The 19011-nt window shown below is 32.1% G+C and overlaps 3 protein-coding genes across 4 annotated transcripts; 1 reads left to right on the plus strand and 2 right to left on the minus strand.

Annotated features, from left to right (window-relative positions):
- Positions 1 to 1475: 1475 nt before the first annotated feature.
- LOC125849244 (mediator of RNA polymerase II transcription subunit 9) lies at positions 1476 to 4248 on the minus strand. 2 transcript variants are annotated; one of them, XM_049529287.1, is made up of 6 exons: positions 4094 to 4248; positions 2588 to 2955; positions 2418 to 2480; positions 2236 to 2316; positions 1940 to 1998; positions 1476 to 1842 (listed from the first exon to the last, which is right to left on the minus strand). In XM_049529287.1, exons 2-6 carry the CDS (start codon positions 2912 to 2914, stop codon positions 1785 to 1787), a joined length of 588 nt encoding a protein of 195 aa, XP_049385244.1. In that variant the 5' UTR covers positions 2915 to 2955; positions 4094 to 4248; the 3' UTR covers positions 1476 to 1784. The 2 variants fall into 2 exon arrangements, with proteins under 2 accessions (XP_049385244.1, XP_049385245.1); XM_049529288.1 differs by having other exon boundaries at positions 4077 to 4221.
- A 3318-nt stretch (positions 4249 to 7566) lies between these two features.
- LOC125848080 (protein LIGHT-DEPENDENT SHORT HYPOCOTYLS 4-like) lies at positions 7567 to 8336 on the plus strand. Its single transcript, XM_049527879.1, has one exon. It carries the CDS (start codon positions 7684 to 7686, stop codon positions 8209 to 8211), a length of 528 nt encoding a protein of 175 aa, XP_049383836.1. The 5' UTR covers positions 7567 to 7683; the 3' UTR covers positions 8212 to 8336.
- A 5678-nt stretch (positions 8337 to 14014) lies between these two features.
- LOC125849028 (pentatricopeptide repeat-containing protein At4g21300) lies at positions 14015 to 16788 on the minus strand. Its single transcript, XM_049529013.1, has one exon. It carries the CDS (start codon positions 16737 to 16739, stop codon positions 14181 to 14183), a length of 2559 nt encoding a protein of 852 aa, XP_049384970.1. The 5' UTR covers positions 16740 to 16788; the 3' UTR covers positions 14015 to 14180.
- Positions 16789 to 19011: the final 2223 nt, after the last annotated feature.

Raw genomic sequence — 19011 nt, forward strand, 5'->3', positions numbered from 1 at the left:
CATGTCTAGTCTCATAGAAATAAATAAATGGTGGAAGATACAATAATTTGCATCCAAACACTAAATAGGTTTTATAGGAAATACATGATAAAGACATATCTGATGATGGAGTCTTAAGGATTCATCATCGTTAGCTCGAATTTAATGTTCTTCTGCAAAATCCTGATGATGATGAATTCCCACCGAAAGATGCTAATGCTCGGACAAGTTGCTAGTGTATTTTTCCTGTGCCAAGAAAAAGCTTCATCAGATGGGAAAATTCAGATGTTTCATCATTTCATTGTTGATAATGTTCTAGGTTCATGTTCCCTTAGCCAAGTTCTGTCACAGATATAAACAGAAAATACTACAAGTGCTCAAGAGAGAAAAATGGCAAGATCTCAGAACCAGCATAGAGGAATTTCAGTGATTCAACATGTTTTACTTCCGTAGATGGTATGCAGATCCAACATGGATTACCAAATACATCCTGAAATAAGATTTTGAGCCAGCTACTAGAGGAATACTCCATTTGAAAATATCAAGAGTTATAATAGGTGAAACACATAGAAAAACACCAAAATCTGTTGGGACTTGAGGTGAAAAGCTCAAGTGAGATCGTATGCAAAGAAAAACACTGATGAACAAGGAAGGGTAAGGAAAAATAAGTATTCACAAAAATAATACTACACTAATTATTTGGATAGAAAACTTAGAAGAACTACTATGATTAAATGAAAGTGAATTTCTGATTTGGATGTAAGTTCACTAACTATTCTTCTTATCTAATTTCTTACTCGTAACAACTAAAAATTCATTAACCACATTTTTGTACCAATCAGTCAACTAAGTTAACATTTACTCTATAGTCTAACTTTTAAAGATGACAAGGACACTATTTAGCTACTAGATGCCTGAGCCAAGGTGTCAATTAAGTGAGGCAAAGCACCCAACTCAGACTTCACCTAGCTTCTAAGCGAGGCAAAGCACCCAACTCGGACTTTACCTAGCTTCAGAGTTTAAGCGCACTTTAAATGAATATTTGAGAATAGATTAAGAGTGATGCAAATGACAACTTGTATATTTCAATAGCTAGCGATGTTCAACTTATATGTGAAGTTCCTAATGCTGATTTGAATTCTATGTAGCATTGAATTCAACCCAAAAAAATACATAAGGTAACAAAATATTAATCTTTTAGCAAATCAAATCTCCCAACAACTTAGGCAAACATACAATTTTCTAGAGCCATGTCTTTGGAAAGTTCTCGATGTACGTGATATGTAACATAGATCACTTCTGTGTGCCCTCAAAGTCCCACTATATGGAAAGATCAACACCCTATGCTACTTAAAACTACTTTAAATGCTTAGACTATTTCTAGTAAAGTATTAAACTGAACAATCAGCCATCCAGGTGCCTGACTAGAGCCCAGGTAGCACCATTACTTTAATTATTTGCTTCACTTCGATGTACTTAGATTTAGATACAATCAGTCAGTTAAGAAGGCAATACTAATCTTTATCATAACTTTGGCCCAAAAAGTTTTATTTTCTCAGTACAATCAGATCAGTCATTTGTGGCGCTATATTGATTACAACAGTAACATCAATAAAGATTTCTCATGAGCACTTAATTATTATGAATTACAACAAACTGCAAATTGACTGCATCCAGTACACTGCTTAGTTGTTCCACTCGCATCAAATAAAAGCAAAATGACAGGAGATTCAACTCAACTTCTTTGGGCAGGCCAGAAACAACTTGCAACGCATAATCTTACCTTGGTTAAATGCGAGTAGCAGTTACAGTTCAGACTTAATAAGCTCCTCAACCGAACTTTTGTACCTCGAAATAAGATCCCTGGAATTAAGCATGAATCATGACCATCCGATAGAAGCTAATGATAATAATACAACTTTGAGAAACACATATACACATCTCAAAAAAGGATACACACCTCCGTTGATTTAGCATTTGCTCGCATTCTGCCTTTTTGCGCTTTTGTCCCTCAACTGTCTGTCCAAAGAACACAGGAGTGACCAATTATCTTACCCACATTTAAGCATCAAAACATACTACTAAATTAGAATTTGTGGAGTAACTTTGTTCAAGTAAACATTGTATCAAACATAATGAACCCCACTTTTCTGTAAAATTCTTCACAACTATAAGTTGCACAAACAGGCCCTAACTGAAAAGCACCAAAAAAAGAAATAACACAGCAAAAAAAAACAATCAAACTCTTGAGTATACCATAGATCTTGAGCTAATAGACCCTGATATTGATGTCAACAGCTGCTGGCACTTCTCAAACTGATTTTTCAATTCAGTTACCTGGTGAGGAAAAATACACTTGGTTTAAACTAGAAGAAATGAAAAATTAAGATGTAATGATCAAACTATTATATAATGCCTCAATCAAGAGAAGAACAAACCAATGCATCTGAGTGCTGATCTCGATTTCCATTTTCAATTGTATCAGCTAAATTCTCCACCAACTATAAGATGACAATCAAAGTTAGGACAAAAGGTCTCACTAAGAAAGAGAAATGTCACGTTACTCTATTGAAATAGCAAGCTACAGATCATGGTTTTCGCCCAATACCTGTAAAAGATGGAAGTGAGAAGCAAGTGATTGGTGGTGCTGTTGTTGTTGTTGCTGCTGCTGCTGTTGTTGTTGCTGCATCTGTTGCTGCTGTTGCTGCATTTGTTGCTGTTGCATCTGCTGTTGATACCGTTGTTGCTGTTGTTGCTGCTGCTGTTGTTGTTGTTGCTGCTGCTGTTGCTGATAGAGCTGCGGTTGATTGAACTGTTGTTGTTGAAATTGCTGTTGCTGAAGAAATAAATTGTCTTGATTGGAAGGTGTCGAAGGATTACTGTGAGTTTGGATGTTGGGGATCATTGTCCAACTTCCTCCTCCAAAGTGGTCCATAACTAATGGCTGTTGAGCTGAAACCTGGTGGTACTTTGGTTCTGAAATGGATAAACTACTGTCATCATATGTAATCATGTACTACATAAATAGCCAAAACTATCAAAGCTTGAACCGGACTAATGGATTGAGTAGCAAAGAGAAATAATTCCTAAGATTCTGAAATGTGCAAACCACTTCAAAAATATCTTTCCCATCAATCCTTAAAGACATTTCATCCACATCTTATTACAAGAATTATTCTTTTCTACCCAAGAGAACAAACCCTCTAAAACTGAACCCATCCATCGTAACTAAACGTAAACTCTTATCTCCAAGTAAAAAATACCATAACATCTGCATGAATTTGGTGCTCAAGTTGTTAAATCAAAAGGTACATTGAAAATTTTACTGCCGCAACTATGTCTTTTTGATAAGGTTAAAGACTATCCTTGAATGGGCATCGCGCAGATGCCAAATTAAAAAAGATGTGACCGGTTAGATCAAGTACAGAAGGGCAAAAAAAAAATTCAGCACTAGTACAAGTGCCTAAGCTAAAGCTAAGGAGGTAGCAAAATCCCAAGTAAACCAAAAGGGTAGATAGTATTATGTAATAAAAAAGTTCACGAAACCTAAAACTGTAAAATTAGATAGTTATTAAAAGGAGAAATGAATCAATCCCAAATGCACCTCTTACTCTTTATCTCTAATTTAGCTCAGCAATCAAGAACTATTCCTCCATCCCGAATTAGTTTGGGTTTCCTATACGAATTCTCTCCATTAGAACCCCTTTCATTCCAATATTCAATAATTTAGGTTTGTATAACCCTAGACTAGAAGTTCCCTATTACTAACAAACAAATATCTGATAAAGATTAAACAGACTCCTAGCAAACATTGAACAAGTTAATTGAAATACAATTAATCAATACTCACGAAGAAAGTGCACAAAATCTCTCTATCTATGAAATTAACAGTTTTAGGTCAAAATCACAACCTCAAAATTTCCAACAAAAAAGAACCCTAAATATTTTGAACAGATTTTTCGTTTGCCATAACTGGACAACAAAATCCTTGATTCAAGCAGCCACAAGAGAATGAGTTTACAAGTATAAGAAGTTAACCTTTACTGAAACCACAACTAGTACAGCTAATAACGAAGCAGAAGTACGATGAGAATTACCAAACGGGAAAGAATACCGGAGATGAAAACGCCGGATCCGATTGAGCAGGCAGTGAGGTTGAGCCAACAACTGAAAATCCTCAGTTTTTCAGAGAGCAAAATTGAAATTACTCATTCCGTCCCAATTTGTGGAGGGGGAGCTTTTGATTTCCAAAGCAAACAAGTTAATTTTGAAATTTTAACATTTTTTATAGTATAAAATTTATATATCAAAAATTAAATAAAAAGTATTAATAATTTAAAAATACATAAACTCAATTTTCGTTGGTTAATTTGATTTATATATGAACTATTTTTTAACAGATTGAAATAAATTGAACTAATAAAAGAGTAGATCAACAACTCATTCAAATTTGAACGGATTGTATTTAATTTTAGAGGAAACAATACAAAACACACATTTATATTTGTGCTATTTATATGTTGAAACTATATTTTTCCAATTATATTTTCTCTCAGAATTTTTTTAATCCATCTGACATAATAGATACACACGAGTCAAAATTAGATATAATTTATTCTATACACATTATATCTAAGCGTGTTTCACGTGTATTCAAAAGTCATTATAAAGAGATTGGTAAAGCATTATAGTGAGAGAGAAAAACTTGCACATGGTGTTTATTGATTAGAAAAGTTTTTAGACAGAGTCTTGAAGGAGGTTCTATGGAGATGCTTGGAAGTTGGAGGTGTCCCTATGACGTACGAGTCTGGTACCAACACAACACAGATACTTTTTGAACCCTAAACACCAAAATATACCCTCTCTAAAACACACACACCAAAAGTTTTTAGAGAGGGTCCCTTTTGATGTTTAGGGTTCAAAAAATGTCTGTTTTGATGTCGGACTCTATGACGTACATTAAAGAGATCAAGGACATGTATGAAGGAGTCAAGACCTAGAAGACGTAAAGCACTTTTCAATTGTGATGGGGTTGCAGCAGACATCAACTTTTAGATCAAATTTATTTGTCTTGGTGATGGATAAATTGACGCGATATATCCAAGAAAGTGTGTCATGATGTATGTTACTTGCAGATGAGATAATTTTGATTGGCAAGACTCAGAGTGAAGTTGATGCTAAATTGGAAGTTGGAAGACAATTTTTTGAAGTCTAAAGAGTCATGTTGATGAAAAACCAAGACAACATACTTTGTGTGCTAAGGCGGACAATGAAACTTGATATACATGCCATCAAAAAGCGAGAAAGTTTCAAGTATTTTAGATTGGCCCGTAATGAATCTTAGCAATAATTAAATAAATTATATTATATGAAGTGAAAACTTGACTAATCAAAAATATTGAGTAAAAATAAGATCAGTATATACGTTCACTTTCTTCAAATTCCACTATATAAAATTAACTGGATAAATTATTGTTATTATGTCATTATTAGATCTAGAAGGGATCGAGTTTTGTTATTTGCTCAAAATTCTAGTGGTACCTCAAAATAAAAAAAGCCAAAGGGATAAAACAAAAAAGTTACTGGCCACACGAAACATTCCGTTGGTCAATACAAGTTAACCCACTGTCACACGAATAAGGAAGAAAGGGTGAAATTGATAAGACAAGAATTGAAGCTACATTTGACATGACTAGTTGAAGTGATATTACTTTGTCCTCACTCTTTTGGCCCCTCCTCCCATATAGGAGTATAATTTTATTTTTATTTTTATTTTTTTATCGAGTGTTCAGAGTCTACATTATAATACTACACTCATTTTGGGCAGCATTTTTAACAAAATTTTCTTTATATTCAAAACTCAAATTTGAGACTTCTGATTAAAACTAAACCAATCCCACCACTACACCAAGACTCATATTGATCTTATGATCTTCTCTTGTTCCTTCTTTCTGCGCCACTTAGGAGTTAGGTCTCATTATCTTCTTTTGTTCCTTCTTTCTGCGCCATTGCTTTTTCCTCTATAAATGGTCTAGCTACTCTCCAGGGCCGGCTCTATGCTTTGGGAAATAAGGTTTTTGCCTTAGGCCCCCAAATTTTGGTAAATTATGTGTTAAATTTTTTATTAAAAAATTGATTATTTATTATAAAAAGTATATTTAAAAAAATATATTATTTTATTCACTTAAACATTTTTGATACTTTGTTAAAAATAACAATTAATAGTGAAAAGTGTTGAACGAAGTGAATTACAAATTCTTTTTTATTTCTTTTTAAATTTTAGTTTCAAGCATTACTACAAGCATATTAAAATGGGGTATACCAAGTCATCAACTTTTTGAGTCAAATTTTATGGTTCTAACTCTTATCTTTATTTAATATTCGTCAACTTATAACTTTTGAATTATGTTAACAACTCATATAATAATTGTCTCACTAAAATGATGTTTTCAATGTTGAGTTGATGACTTACCTAAAACTAATAACTGAAAAAATAATTTAAATACTAATAAAATTCATCTAAATAATGTAAGAAAAATATTTTTTTGAATAAATACATATATGAAGTTTGTTTATATTTTAAACCTTGAATTAAAATTTTGCTTTAGGCCCCAATAACGTTGAGCCGCCCCTGCTACTCTCTCTTCACTATTTCTACTTTTATTTTATCTCCTTTACACCGAAAGTATATAAGAAAATCTAGAATTTTTAAAATTACTTTACATAACAATTTATGTGGTATCATTGCATAACAATCTTTGTTATATTATTGAATACCATCATAACTAGGTAGACTATAAACCAAACAAAGTTTTATTTAAAAATTCTCAAAATTCACATATTAAACGTTAAATAGTTTGATCTTCTGAATCAAGCCACTATATATATATATATATTTAATTTTATCCACAATTATATACGAATTTTACTTATGGAGTAAAAAGAAATAAAGAACTAAAGAATCATTTAGTTTGAAGAATCATTTAGTTTGAAGACAGGTTATGCTTAATTTAGTTATTTTGTTATAATTATTAATGATTTGATTTGTTATATTAAAAATTTTGTTTACAACAATATCCGTTACCTTATTTAGTAGAAAAATATTTTTGAATTTTTTGTTATTTTATACCGAAATAACTATTTTTGCTAATGTTATTCTACCGTAGAAAAAATAACTAATCTTGATACTAATTATTTACCTTAATATATTTTTTCAGGATTAATAACCACACAAGAGACAAAAATTGCACTAAATTTCATCGTAACATACCAAACTAGCCCCAAGTAATTGAGATATTTTATCTGGAAATTATTTTTTCAAGTGTTATCTCATTCTCAATGCGGAATAAAAATAACACTAAAATTTTGGAATAATTATCTCATGTTCCTCCGGTTAAATGAGATAAGTGAGTTTATTTTTTGTTTTCTGTTTGATATAATATATTTATATTGGAGTTTGATAAAATCCAAATTTACATCAAATAGAGCTCCATTCATATGTAACGTTTGGCCGCTCCCTATTAATAATTTTTTCATTTCCAAAATTGAAAGTCGAGACTTGAATAACCTCATCCAGTATTCCGGACCGAGTTGTATGTATCAAATCATGAACCCACAAGAAGTAAAACTATTGTACTCTCTCACATCCTATATATAGTGAGTCGAAACAACTTCAAAAAATACCCCCACAAAACAAACACAGCCATGTTAGACGTGTATAGTACCATTAATTCCGTCTCACAGAACTTCTCCCTTCCATCGGCGCCGCCACTACCGCTGCCGTCATCACCACCGACGGTGAGCCGTTACGAGCTACAAAAACGGCGAGATTGGAATACATTCGGACAGTACTTGAGAAACCACAAGCCACCATTGATACTTTCGCGATGCAGCGGAGCGAACATTCTAGAATTCTTAAAATACCTGGATCAATTCGGAAAAACGAAAGTTCACAACTGTCATTGTCCGTTTTTCGGCGATCCTCATCCGCCGGCGCCGTGCAATTGCCCGTTGAAACAGGCGTGGGGGAGCCTTGACGCGCTAATTGGGAGGCTACGCGCCGCTTTTGAAGAGAACGGAGGACGGACGGAGACGAATCCGTTTGGTGCTCGAGCAGTGAGATTGTATTTGAAGGAAGTGAGAGACACGCAAGCCAAAGCGAGGGGGATTGCTTATGAGAAGAAGAAAAGAAGAAATATTAAGCAGCGGATTAGTACTAATATTTGTGATTAGAGTTTGAGTAGATGCTATATATAATTATTAATGGCTTTAATTATTTGGAATTAAAATTAATTAGCTTGTTGTATTATTATGTACCGTATATAAATAGGAGTATATGTTTTTGCTAGAACTATTAAATCATCTTCTGTTTCAATTGAAAGTTGATCTTGTGATTGATATCAAGATTTTGTTAAAAAAACATGTAAAAGTGTTTGCAAATACGTTTAAGAAGCACTGGGACTTTAGTAGTAATTGGCTTATACCAAGTACCAATTAAGGCAGATTAGCGTCGTAAATCATATTTTAATTGAAATTCTTTTTTTTTTTAATTACTTCGAAGTTCGAAGTATACTAATCTTTATTATGATCATATAAACATGTGAAAGAGAAGCTAGAATGAAAGAAACCATATTATATTCTCTATTATCTGAGGCGGAGCCAGATAGGATCAAGGGGTTCATTCGAATCTCCTTTAACAGGTGTTTACTTTTCAAATTTGAATCCGTTAATAAAAATCATAGCTCTATCACTGACATTTATATTTCCCTTAATAGGGAAAATCAGGATACAGGCACCAATTTGATTTTTTGTGGAACATCAACGAATCTTGTGGCACAACTAGTTGATTTTTTCAATTATTTCATTCATTCTTAATTTCTTTTGTATTTGTCACCTCAATGACAAGTTTCCACTTAATAGCTAGCGATGGGACATGTAAATTCCAAAATGAAAAAACGAATCCTACCATATTTCCTCTTTTTAATAATTGCAGCTAGAAAAAATTTTACTTGCTTCTGGATTGCATTAAAATGATCTACTAAAAGCACATTATATTATTCTTCATTATAGAAGAAATGTGGTAGAGAAAAAAGGAGGACAATAATTAGATTAAGATTCTTATTTTTTGGGTTTTCAATTTGTGGTAAAGAGGCGTTTCCTTTGTGTTTTGGTCTTCAAATTCCATCATTGCATAGGTTTTAGTTTGCCACTAGTTTTTTTTGGTTTTTTGTTTGGAGGTTCAAGACAAAGTATATAGGAAAGGGAATTAAAGTCAATAAGAATTTGAATATGTATGTAGAAACAAGATAACAAGTTTTCTAGCGAACATATCCTCATAATTATTTTTTGAGGATCTATCGAAAGTAGCCTCTCTACCTCCAAGATAGAGATAAGATATGTGTACACTTATCTTCCTAGGACATCACTTTGTGGGATTAAACTAAATATATTGTCATTATTTGTACTTATGATGTTGTTATTCATGATATTTGAATTTTAGCATACAAAAAATGTTAGTTAATCGATCATGAAGTTTTGAACATTTCAATTAAATTTTTACCGTACACAATACACATTAATGGTTTATTTTCAGTTTTAACACTCCAAAACTCTAGTAGTAGTATTTTATTTAAAGAAACTAAAGGGATAAAAATGACATTTTTATGTGATGCATGACTCTACTAGTTTTGGACAGACAAAGCAAATTAATGTATTCAGTTGGTGAAGCTTACAATCTAACTAGTGAATCTTACAAGATATTATAACTTTCCTTTTATAATAAAGCCTACTACTTTTGAACTGCTCATGGTAGAGCCCTTTTCCCTCATAATTGTGGTGTTCAGGCTTAGCTTGTGTGCAACTTGACTAATTTCATGAGTTACCTGACTTTTTCAACCAGCATCAGATAGCAGGTAACTCTATGCACTACGGCTAGGTTTTTGTCTTTATTGAAATTTAAACCTGAAACCTCATGGTTAGAGTTGTCAATATGGACTGGGCCATCACATCCGGGCTAACCTGTACAAACTTTGAAATTTGACAGACTAGACCGGTTTAGCCCATTTTTTTGTGGGCCAAAAAATGGTCAGCTCTGCCCACAAGTACGTGGGCTACGGGCTGTGCCAGGCCAGCCCAATTTTTTTAAAATAATATTTTTTATAATTTTTTAAATCAAATTATAATTTAAAAATATTATCATAAATATCGATAAGACAATATTACATGGTGTTAGTGTTATTACTTGTTAATCAAATGCACAAATAAAATTATCTTTATAATATTTAGTAAGTTTGATTTCAAATAAAAGCATAAATAATTAAATCGAAATATTAACCTAATTGTTTTTCAATGATTATAATAAAACACAAAATCTATGACAGTATTTCATTGGTTACGGCTTACGTAATGAATCCCTAGAAATTTTTAGGGAACTAGTTTTTTGACACGTGTGTTGCACGTGATTACCAATTTCAAAAATATATGTTAGTAAATAGTATTGTTTATTTTAGCGAAAATTTGAATAATAAGCTTAGCAAAAATTAATATTGTAGATTCTTTTGTGAATGTTCAATATGGATAGTCATATATATCTCTTATGCACGCAAATCTATGAAGATGGTCAATGAAAAATTTTATTAGTTAAATGCAATTATGTATATATTTATTTCAATTTGATGAGGTTCATGTAATTAGTCTTACCTCACTAATATTACCTTATAGATAATATTTGTTTTGTTTTTTTTACCAGATGTGTTTTGCATGTGTATTCTACATTAAATTGTTTAGATGTCATATGAACATGTGAAAAGAACAACTACATTATATATATTCACATATTTTCACATTTGTTGTGAATTTTTTTTTTAAAAAAAACAGAACTCGGAAAATTTTAAAATGATATATTTTGAAGTTAGAAGATCTCATTAACTTGATAATACATTTATGACATATATAATACTTTAATTTAAATACAAATACCTATCCAAATATAAATATATGTTTGCATTAATGAAAATATTTATCTCATAAAATTAGCTATTAAATAAATAATAAAAAATTAAATTAATACAAACTTCAATTGGCGTTATTACAAGTCATATTAACTTTTCTTCGTCTAAAATACTGAAATATTAAGAAATCATAAATAAGTAAAACAAAAGGGCAATGTTTATATAGTAATAATAATTATTTTTGAAGCAAACTTCCTGAGAATCTAAATCACATAAGTAGCATTGATAAATAAAGTCATTCTTTTTTCTTGAGCATCACAAACAAATCATGACAATTCTCTAAATTTTGGAAAATGATATTCAAAAGCATATATCTACATCACAAGAAAAATTGTTAACAAAAACAAATGAATTTAGATTACATCATGTTAACTTCATATATTGGAACATTCCATATTAATGTATATAATAAGAAAATAATTATTATATCATCAAAATTGTACTTATTATTTTCCTCAAGTACTCAAGGTTATGAAATATACCCTCTTGGGATAGAACGACTTACTTCATCAGAATAGTGGTACCTCATATTCCGCTAAACTTCAAACTCACTCAACGACAAGAAATCACACAAAAAAATTTAAAATTCAAGAAGAGTAGAAGATTAGAAAAAATTGTGGTTGAAAATTGAGAGGAAGTCCCTCTATTTATAATCAACAAAGGGTAGTATGAACAAATGTTTTATGTGTCTTATCTGAAAAATCATGACCTTTCCGAGAAGTCACAACACTTTGGAAAAGGCACTACTTATTGAAAAAGTCACAACTTCATGAAAAAATCACAACTCATCAAAAAATCCCAACCCTTGGAAAAAAGTCACAACTTATCGGAAAAGTCACAACTCATCGAAAAAGTCACAACCTAAGTTAGGGATATTATAGTAATTTAACATTCAAATTTGGAGTTCATGCTTTTAAGATAATATAGATATAGATATTTATGTTATGTAGTGCATATTTTATAAACATAATTTGTATTTAAATTTTAACATTTCAAACTTTAAATACATTTTGAGTTTGGACTCTTGTTATATTTTATTTTCTATTTTATTTTTATTTTTATTTTTTAATTAATTTTCATTTGACCCACGGGCCGGCGCTATCCATATTTCTCAAGCCCTACAAATCAACAGATAAATTAGCAAACTAGTCACAATCCTTAACATAATTATTAAAAACATATACACTTTAAAATAATTATTAAAAATGTCAATATGTCAATATTTTAGAAAATAAATTGAATCCTAATATAATTAATCTTCTTTCCTTTTATTTCTCAAATCAGGCTCACATTGGACCATTATTTATTTCACTATCCGGTAAAAAAAAACTCATTACCCACTTACCCCTCTTTCTAGGTTTTACCCCAAATCACTCCTTTCTCTTTCTTCCCTTTTTCACCATTGTTATCTCCTTTTTTGTTTAAGAAAATCAACTCTTCGAATTTCCTACACTTTGGTTAAGAAATCTCACAATTAATTCAAAAGATTCTTCACCCATTGATAAAGTAAATTCGAAGTCAACAAGTATTTTGTGAAGTTTCTTGTGATTTTATTTTCATATTCACCAAGTATTATGTATTTCGAATTTTTCGTCTTTTAATCAGTATTGTTTAATTTTTTGTGAGTTTATTTTCATATTCACCAAGTATTTTGTGAGATTATCCTCTTTTATGTATTTCGGATTTTTCATCTTTTAAGCACTATTGTTCGATTTTTTTATACATCATATATTGTTTGATTTTTTATACATTCATTTTAATAATTTCAAAAAAATTGCTTATGGGGTTACTTATGCACAAGTAAATACGGATTTTCGAATTTGAAATTTGGTGAACAAAAAATCAGAAAAAAGGAACATAGCAGACAAAGAAGAAGAAGAAGAAAGAGAGAGTTAGAGAAGAAGGTTGCAAAAATTGTATTCATACCAAAATTGTATTCATATTAATTTGTTTGTCAATTATTTTTCTTTTACTCAGCATTTGCATTTGTATTAAGAATATTGTATTTCTTTTTTAGTTTGTAGTCATTCCAATAGGTATGTCAAATAGATTTGTATTTCTTAAGCATAGATGTATCCTATATTTTTCATAGTTAATTTGTATATTTTTTTAGAGTATTGTATCCTTCCTCAACAGATTATTTTCGCTATGTATGCTATATATTTTTTTTCAGAATCTTGTATCTCTATTTCTTTCATAGTAAATTTTCATTTTTTAAAAATATTGTATCCTTCCTCAACAGACTGTACTATTTTCACCATGTATGCTATTTTTTTTTTCCAAAATCGTGTATCCTTTCATAAATCATATTCATATGTAATGATTGGATTATATTGAGATACAATCAGCAATATTTTTGTAATACAAATAAAAGAAAAATATATTTGGTAGTCATGTAATACAATTTTAATTTTCATTATGAAAGTAATATACTAACTTGAATTTGAATGGTAAAGTGAGCACATAAAATGTAAAAATTATTGGTATACAATTACGAAGAAAACAAAATAAAAAATTTCTCTTTTCTGTTATTAAATAATTGTATTCTTATAAATCAAACAAATAAAAAATACATAAATCAAATACATAACAAACTAAAATATTGACATTTTTAATAAATATTGAAAGTGTGGCTAAAGAGTCCTACTAAATGTCAAAATATTGACATTTTAAAAAATTTCTCTTTATTCAAACCGGACTAAAAAGTTTATTTTTTAGATGGGCTCCAAAAATCTTAACTCAACCCTATCAAATCACGGGTTAGGCCAGGCTAACCCAATGGGCCTAGCCTATATTGACGGCTCTACTCGTGATTTTCAACTCACTCCATTCATCACTAGGCCACACTCCCCCACACCCTTGGGTGCTCTCACGGTAGATCCATTTTCCGCTCAAGTAATGATGTGATCCACTTTCTGCTCAGGTGACTAGGAAAACTGCTGAACTGAATGGAGATCAGAATTAAGAGCTTTATTTTGTAACAAATGCACATATTCTGTATATGAAAGAATCAGAAAACAACATACTCCTATAAATGATACATGTCTCTGTTTAGATCATTATTCCCTTTGTAAGGTCAAATATAAATTAATCAATGCTGCAACACAAAGATGAAATGCCTATGCTATCTGAATTGTGGATACAGTGCACTTAGCTAAGCTCTATTCTTGGGTTGGTTAATAGTGAATTTAATCAGAGTTCTGGGGATAATGACTGTTGTATTTGAAGATTCATTTGAGGAACATAACCCTCATTTTGCAGCTCCATTAGAAGATTGTCTAATAAAAGATATATCTGACCAGACTGCGGGTGACTCGCGTCTGCAGCAACAAATATATGAGTGCTATTGTTAACTTCAGTCCAGCTGTAACCAGGTACTTTCTGCACTCCTCTTTCCTTCATCATGAGACGAATTTTAGAAACCATATCCCATTTACCGGCGTTAGCATGTAGATTTGATTGTAACATATAGTAGCCGGAATTTTGGGGGTCCAGGCTCAATAGATGCTCAGAAGCCATTTCAGCAAGCTCGGTATTGCCATGTAAGCGACAAGCCCCAAGTAATGTCCCCCAAATGCCTGCATCTGGAGCAAATGGCATGCTCTTAATGACTCCAAATGCTTCTTCCACAAGACCAGCTCTGCCAAACAAGTCAACCATGCATGCATAATGCTCTGTTCGGGGTGTAATCCCATATTCCTTAGTCATGCAATTGAAGTAGTGTTTTCCCTCTTCAACTCGACCAGAGTGGCCACAAGCAGATATGATCGCAAGAAAAGTGACGTGGTCAGGCTGGAATCCATCTTTTCTCATTCCATGAAACAAATTCAGACAGTCCTTAAATCGACCATGATTTCCATAAGCTGCAATAATACTATTCCATGATACTTCATTCTTGTGCGCCATTAAGTCAAATACGCGCCAAGCTACCTCCAAGTTCCCACATTTAGCATACATATCTATTAATGAACTTTCCACAAAAACATCGGAACTTAATGCACTTTTCATAATGAAGCCATGGATTTCTTTCCCATAATGGAGAGCTGGCAAATTTGCACAAGCAGAAAGAGCACTGGATATGCTGACACAATCATATTTGGCTCCAATTGCACCCATCTGCTGGAAGAAGTCAATGGCCAATTCCGGTTCAGCATTCTGGCAACAACTCGTGATCATTGAATTCCAACAAACAATATCTCTTTCAGACATCTTTCTGAAAACTTGTTGAGCAAGATCCAATCTTCCACACTTTGCATACATGTCCATCACCGCACTTCCCACATAAAGTATTCCTTGAAAGCTGCGCTTAACAATGACGCCATGCAGCTCCTTACCTAATCTCAAAGCAGCCAAACCAGAACAAGCTGGTAAGGTACTTGCTACAGTAACAGGATTGGGCCTCATCTTCTTATTAAGTAACCATCGGAAAACATCTATGGCATCAGAACTCATGGCATTAAGAATAAATCCTGAAATCATAGCAGTACAAATAACAACATCCACTGCAGGGCTGCAGCTAAATATGTTGCGTGCTGCCACAACATTCCTGCACTTGAAGTACATATCAATAATGGCATTCTTTAAGAAAACATCAATAGATACATCATGTCTCAAGATATAACCATGAATCGCCTTCCCCTGGTACAAATCTTCCGATATAGAAACAGAGGGGAGCAAACTGGCAAAGGTGATAGAGTCTGGTTTGACACTGCTAGCTACCATTTCCCGAAATAAATCCAACGCCTTATCGATATACCCATTCTGTACATACCCTCCAATCATCCCATTCCAAGTCACACGATCTGCTTGTGGCACTAAATCAAAGATCTTGCGTGCATCAAACAAGGAACAGAATTTAGCATACATTGCAATCAATGTATTGGCTACTGGAGAATCCATTTCCAACCCACATCGCATAACAAGCCCATGAAGCTGACAACCAAATTTAACCATCATTTCCGAGGCACAAACAGAAAGAACACAAGCATATGTTACTGAATTAGGCTTAGTTTCACTTTTCCTCATTTCCATAAATAACCCAACCACATCATTCACAGACTGTTCATCTTTAGCATAACCATTAAGCATCACATTCCACAAGACACTATCCCTTTGAGACATTTTATCGAACAAAAGACGAGCATCATCCAAACAACCATTCTCAGCATAGAACTTAATAAAAGCACTACCCACAAACACATCATCCTCAAAACCTAAACTTTGTACTAACCCATGTAGCCATTTACCTAAATTCACAGCATTTATACCAGCACAAGCCTTAATCACACAAGGAAAAGTGTATTTATCAGGGCAAGTACCAAAAACCAACATCTTAAAGAACAGCAAGATTGCAAGATCAAAACGACCCATTATTGTATAACCTCTAATCATCCAATTCCAAGGGGAAGCATAACACAACTGAAGCTGAAAAAACAATTTCTTGGCATCGATAAACCTGTTACACAAAACATACATCCCCAAGATTCTTGTACCAAGAATACCCAAGTTGTCGATTCCATTTACAGTTACTTGGGCATGAACCTGCTCCCCTTTACGAAGAACAGAACCAAGATTTTCTGTAGAATTTGTGCAAGATTGCAGAATTGGAGCTAGTTTCGATGTTAAAATTTCTTCTGTATTGTGAAAAACTGAATCTTGAATGAAAGGGGAATTGGGTTTTGAGGAAAATGCCGCAGCGACTGAGATACTCCTTCTGAAGATTGAACAGATGTTCTTGCTTTGAAACAACATTTACAAGTTGAGGTTTACTGTTTTCCTTTGTCCATTTTTCTGCCCTAGAGTGTGATCATAAAATTAAAGTGTTTTAACATATTAATTTTGACAAATGGTTATAAAAAATTTAATAAGATTTAACTTCAATTTCAATCAAATATTGTCAAATATGGTTTTGTTATAATGAAAATGATACTTTATAGTGTTTTATTTAGCAAGTGAAAATGCCAGTATCTTACTTCAAACTTACATGGCTGCAACCCTCTTTTTTCCCCGATTTTTCAAGGTTGTGAAACAGCCCTTTTTAGAAATGTAGGATAAAATTGTACAATAAACATTTATAGTTCGGTCCTTTCTTGAATCCTGCACATAAAGGAAGCTTAATGCGCCGCCCTTTTTAGTCATATACAACTATCTAATATGCATTTCATTATTACTACGTGTGCGTATTTAAAATTTTCATGGCAATATATTAACCAATTTTGCCAATGCACCACCATAAACATTATACAGATTACACGCCAAGCTGACAACAAAATATAGTGGATGATAATCAGATATCCCTCTAGAGAAACCAATGCTCTTTCTGCAAAAGAGAAACCATGACTATAAGATTCATCAAAAGACTTTTTATTTGCATTGATGTAATGTGTTTCAATATTAAATGTATAAATTACTATCTATTTAATATATTTTAGGATTTATCTATCCAATTGTAACTTTCTTTAAAAAAAAAATTCTTTAGTTGAAATTCAAATTGTGGTTATAAAACTTAAATAACAATATATTAAAATTATTGAATTAAGCGGGTCAAGACCCAATCTGTTTTTAAGCCCATTGGAGTCCAACCCTTTTGAGCCCAAAGTAAACTTGGCGGGTCAGAACCCAACACAATTTCTATTTCAACCCATTTTAATATCTCTAATTTCAACTCAACCCGTCCATTTGACACCCCCAGATTAAACATACATTCATAAAACTCCATGCTACTCTTCTTCTTTATAAATGAAAAATATGCTAGCTACTCCCTTTTTTCAACTACATGTGTCCTAATTTGAATTTGATGATCAATTTGACCAATTGTAAGAGCAAAAAAGTGAGATAAATTGTTCAGAATTCAACGAGAGAATTACATGTAGTCTCTCATACTAATACAGTTTCTCTAGGTACTAACAACTTTTTGAAGAGTTGATCATCTTGTCGGGTTTGTAAGTAAAATGTTTGGAGCTGAGAATGTCATAGGAGTGCTTCATCCTCTACGTGTTCGTGTGGGTGGCGGTAAAATTCGATTGCAAAATCTGCTCTGCTCTGATAGCATATTGAAGTGTGTGATCATCTTATCTAAAAGCTTAAACTACTAGAAAGAGGACATTTTTATTAGTTTAATGATATTCTCAACATAATGAAAAATTTACACATAATATGTTTATTTAACTGTTAGGAATAATTTATAGAGAACTTCTTCACTTCGATAGACAAAGGAGTTGTTGTGAATCAAGTTGACTTTATATGGGCTTATGTGTTAGAAGTGTTGAATGAGGCAAATTTAGATGGGATTATTGGGCCGAGTAAATATTAGAGAGTTTTATTTGAGATTTAGGCCCAATTACCAAGTGATTAAATAGGACTAGGAGTTATACAGAAGGGTTATGCGTATTGTAAAGAAACGGTATGCTTCTCTCATCTTCTTTCTATTAGTCAACTTCTCATCCACATTCTTATCTATCTTCAGTTACTTGTTATTTCGGTATTTCTCTTTGTAATTCAAGTGTTGTTATTATAATTTGGTTATTAACGAATATAATGTTTATGTATTTGTATTGAGAATTCGGATTTGTTTCCGGAGTGATAAGTTTTCAAGTATTTTCGCCTCCTATATGTACTTGAATTTGTGAATTCATCAAATGTCTTTGTATTTGTAAATAAATATTGTACATTTAATTACCAGAACTTGTACTTTGAGCTTAGACGCGAATCAAATCTTTAAATAAAAAATATTAAAATAATAATTTTTTTAAATTCTGTTATGAATTTAATTTACTTGAAACCTAAATTTAAGTTTTAACTGAAATACCTGTTCAGATAAAGAAATCTTCTTAGGATGATTTTCTTCTTCTTCTATAAATTATGTTATCTTAAAAGTGACTAAAGATTCTTCGATAATAATCTTGGCTTTAATGTAAGGATATACGAGCAAATTTTTTTTAGAGACGACGAATTTATTTATGCCTCAAAATACTCAGTTCTCTTTCTTTTCTAAAAAGAAAAATATCTCTTGGTTGATAAACAA

The sequence above is a fragment of the Solanum stenotomum genome, chromosome 12 (genome assembly GCF_019186545.1).
Source record: "Solanum stenotomum isolate F172 chromosome 12, ASM1918654v1, whole genome shotgun sequence".
NCBI classification, from domain to species: Eukaryota; Viridiplantae; Streptophyta; class Magnoliopsida; order Solanales; family Solanaceae; genus Solanum; species Solanum stenotomum.

Excerpts from the sequence above, each read along its gene's own strand:
- LOC125849028 (XM_049529013.1), bottom strand. The coding sequence starts at position 16,739 with ATGTTGTTTCAAAGCAAGAACATCTGTTCAATCTTCAGAAGGAGTATC.
- LOC125848080 (XM_049527879.1), top strand. The coding sequence starts at position 7,684 with ATGTTAGACGTGTATAGTACCATTAATTCCGTCTCACAGAACTTCTCC.
- LOC125849244 (XM_049529287.1), bottom strand. The coding sequence starts at position 2,914 with ATGGACCACTTTGGAGGAGGAAGTTGGACAATGATCCCCAACATCCAA. Across the intron at positions 2,481-2,587 it reads CTCACTTCCATCTTTTACAG|TTGGTGGAGAATTTAGCTGA; the intron begins GTATTGGGCGAA and ends GTCATCTTATAG. Across the intron at positions 1,843-1,939 it reads CAAATGCTAAATCAACGGAG|GGATCTTATTTCGAGGTACA; the intron begins GTGTGTATCCTT and ends GCTTAATTCCAG.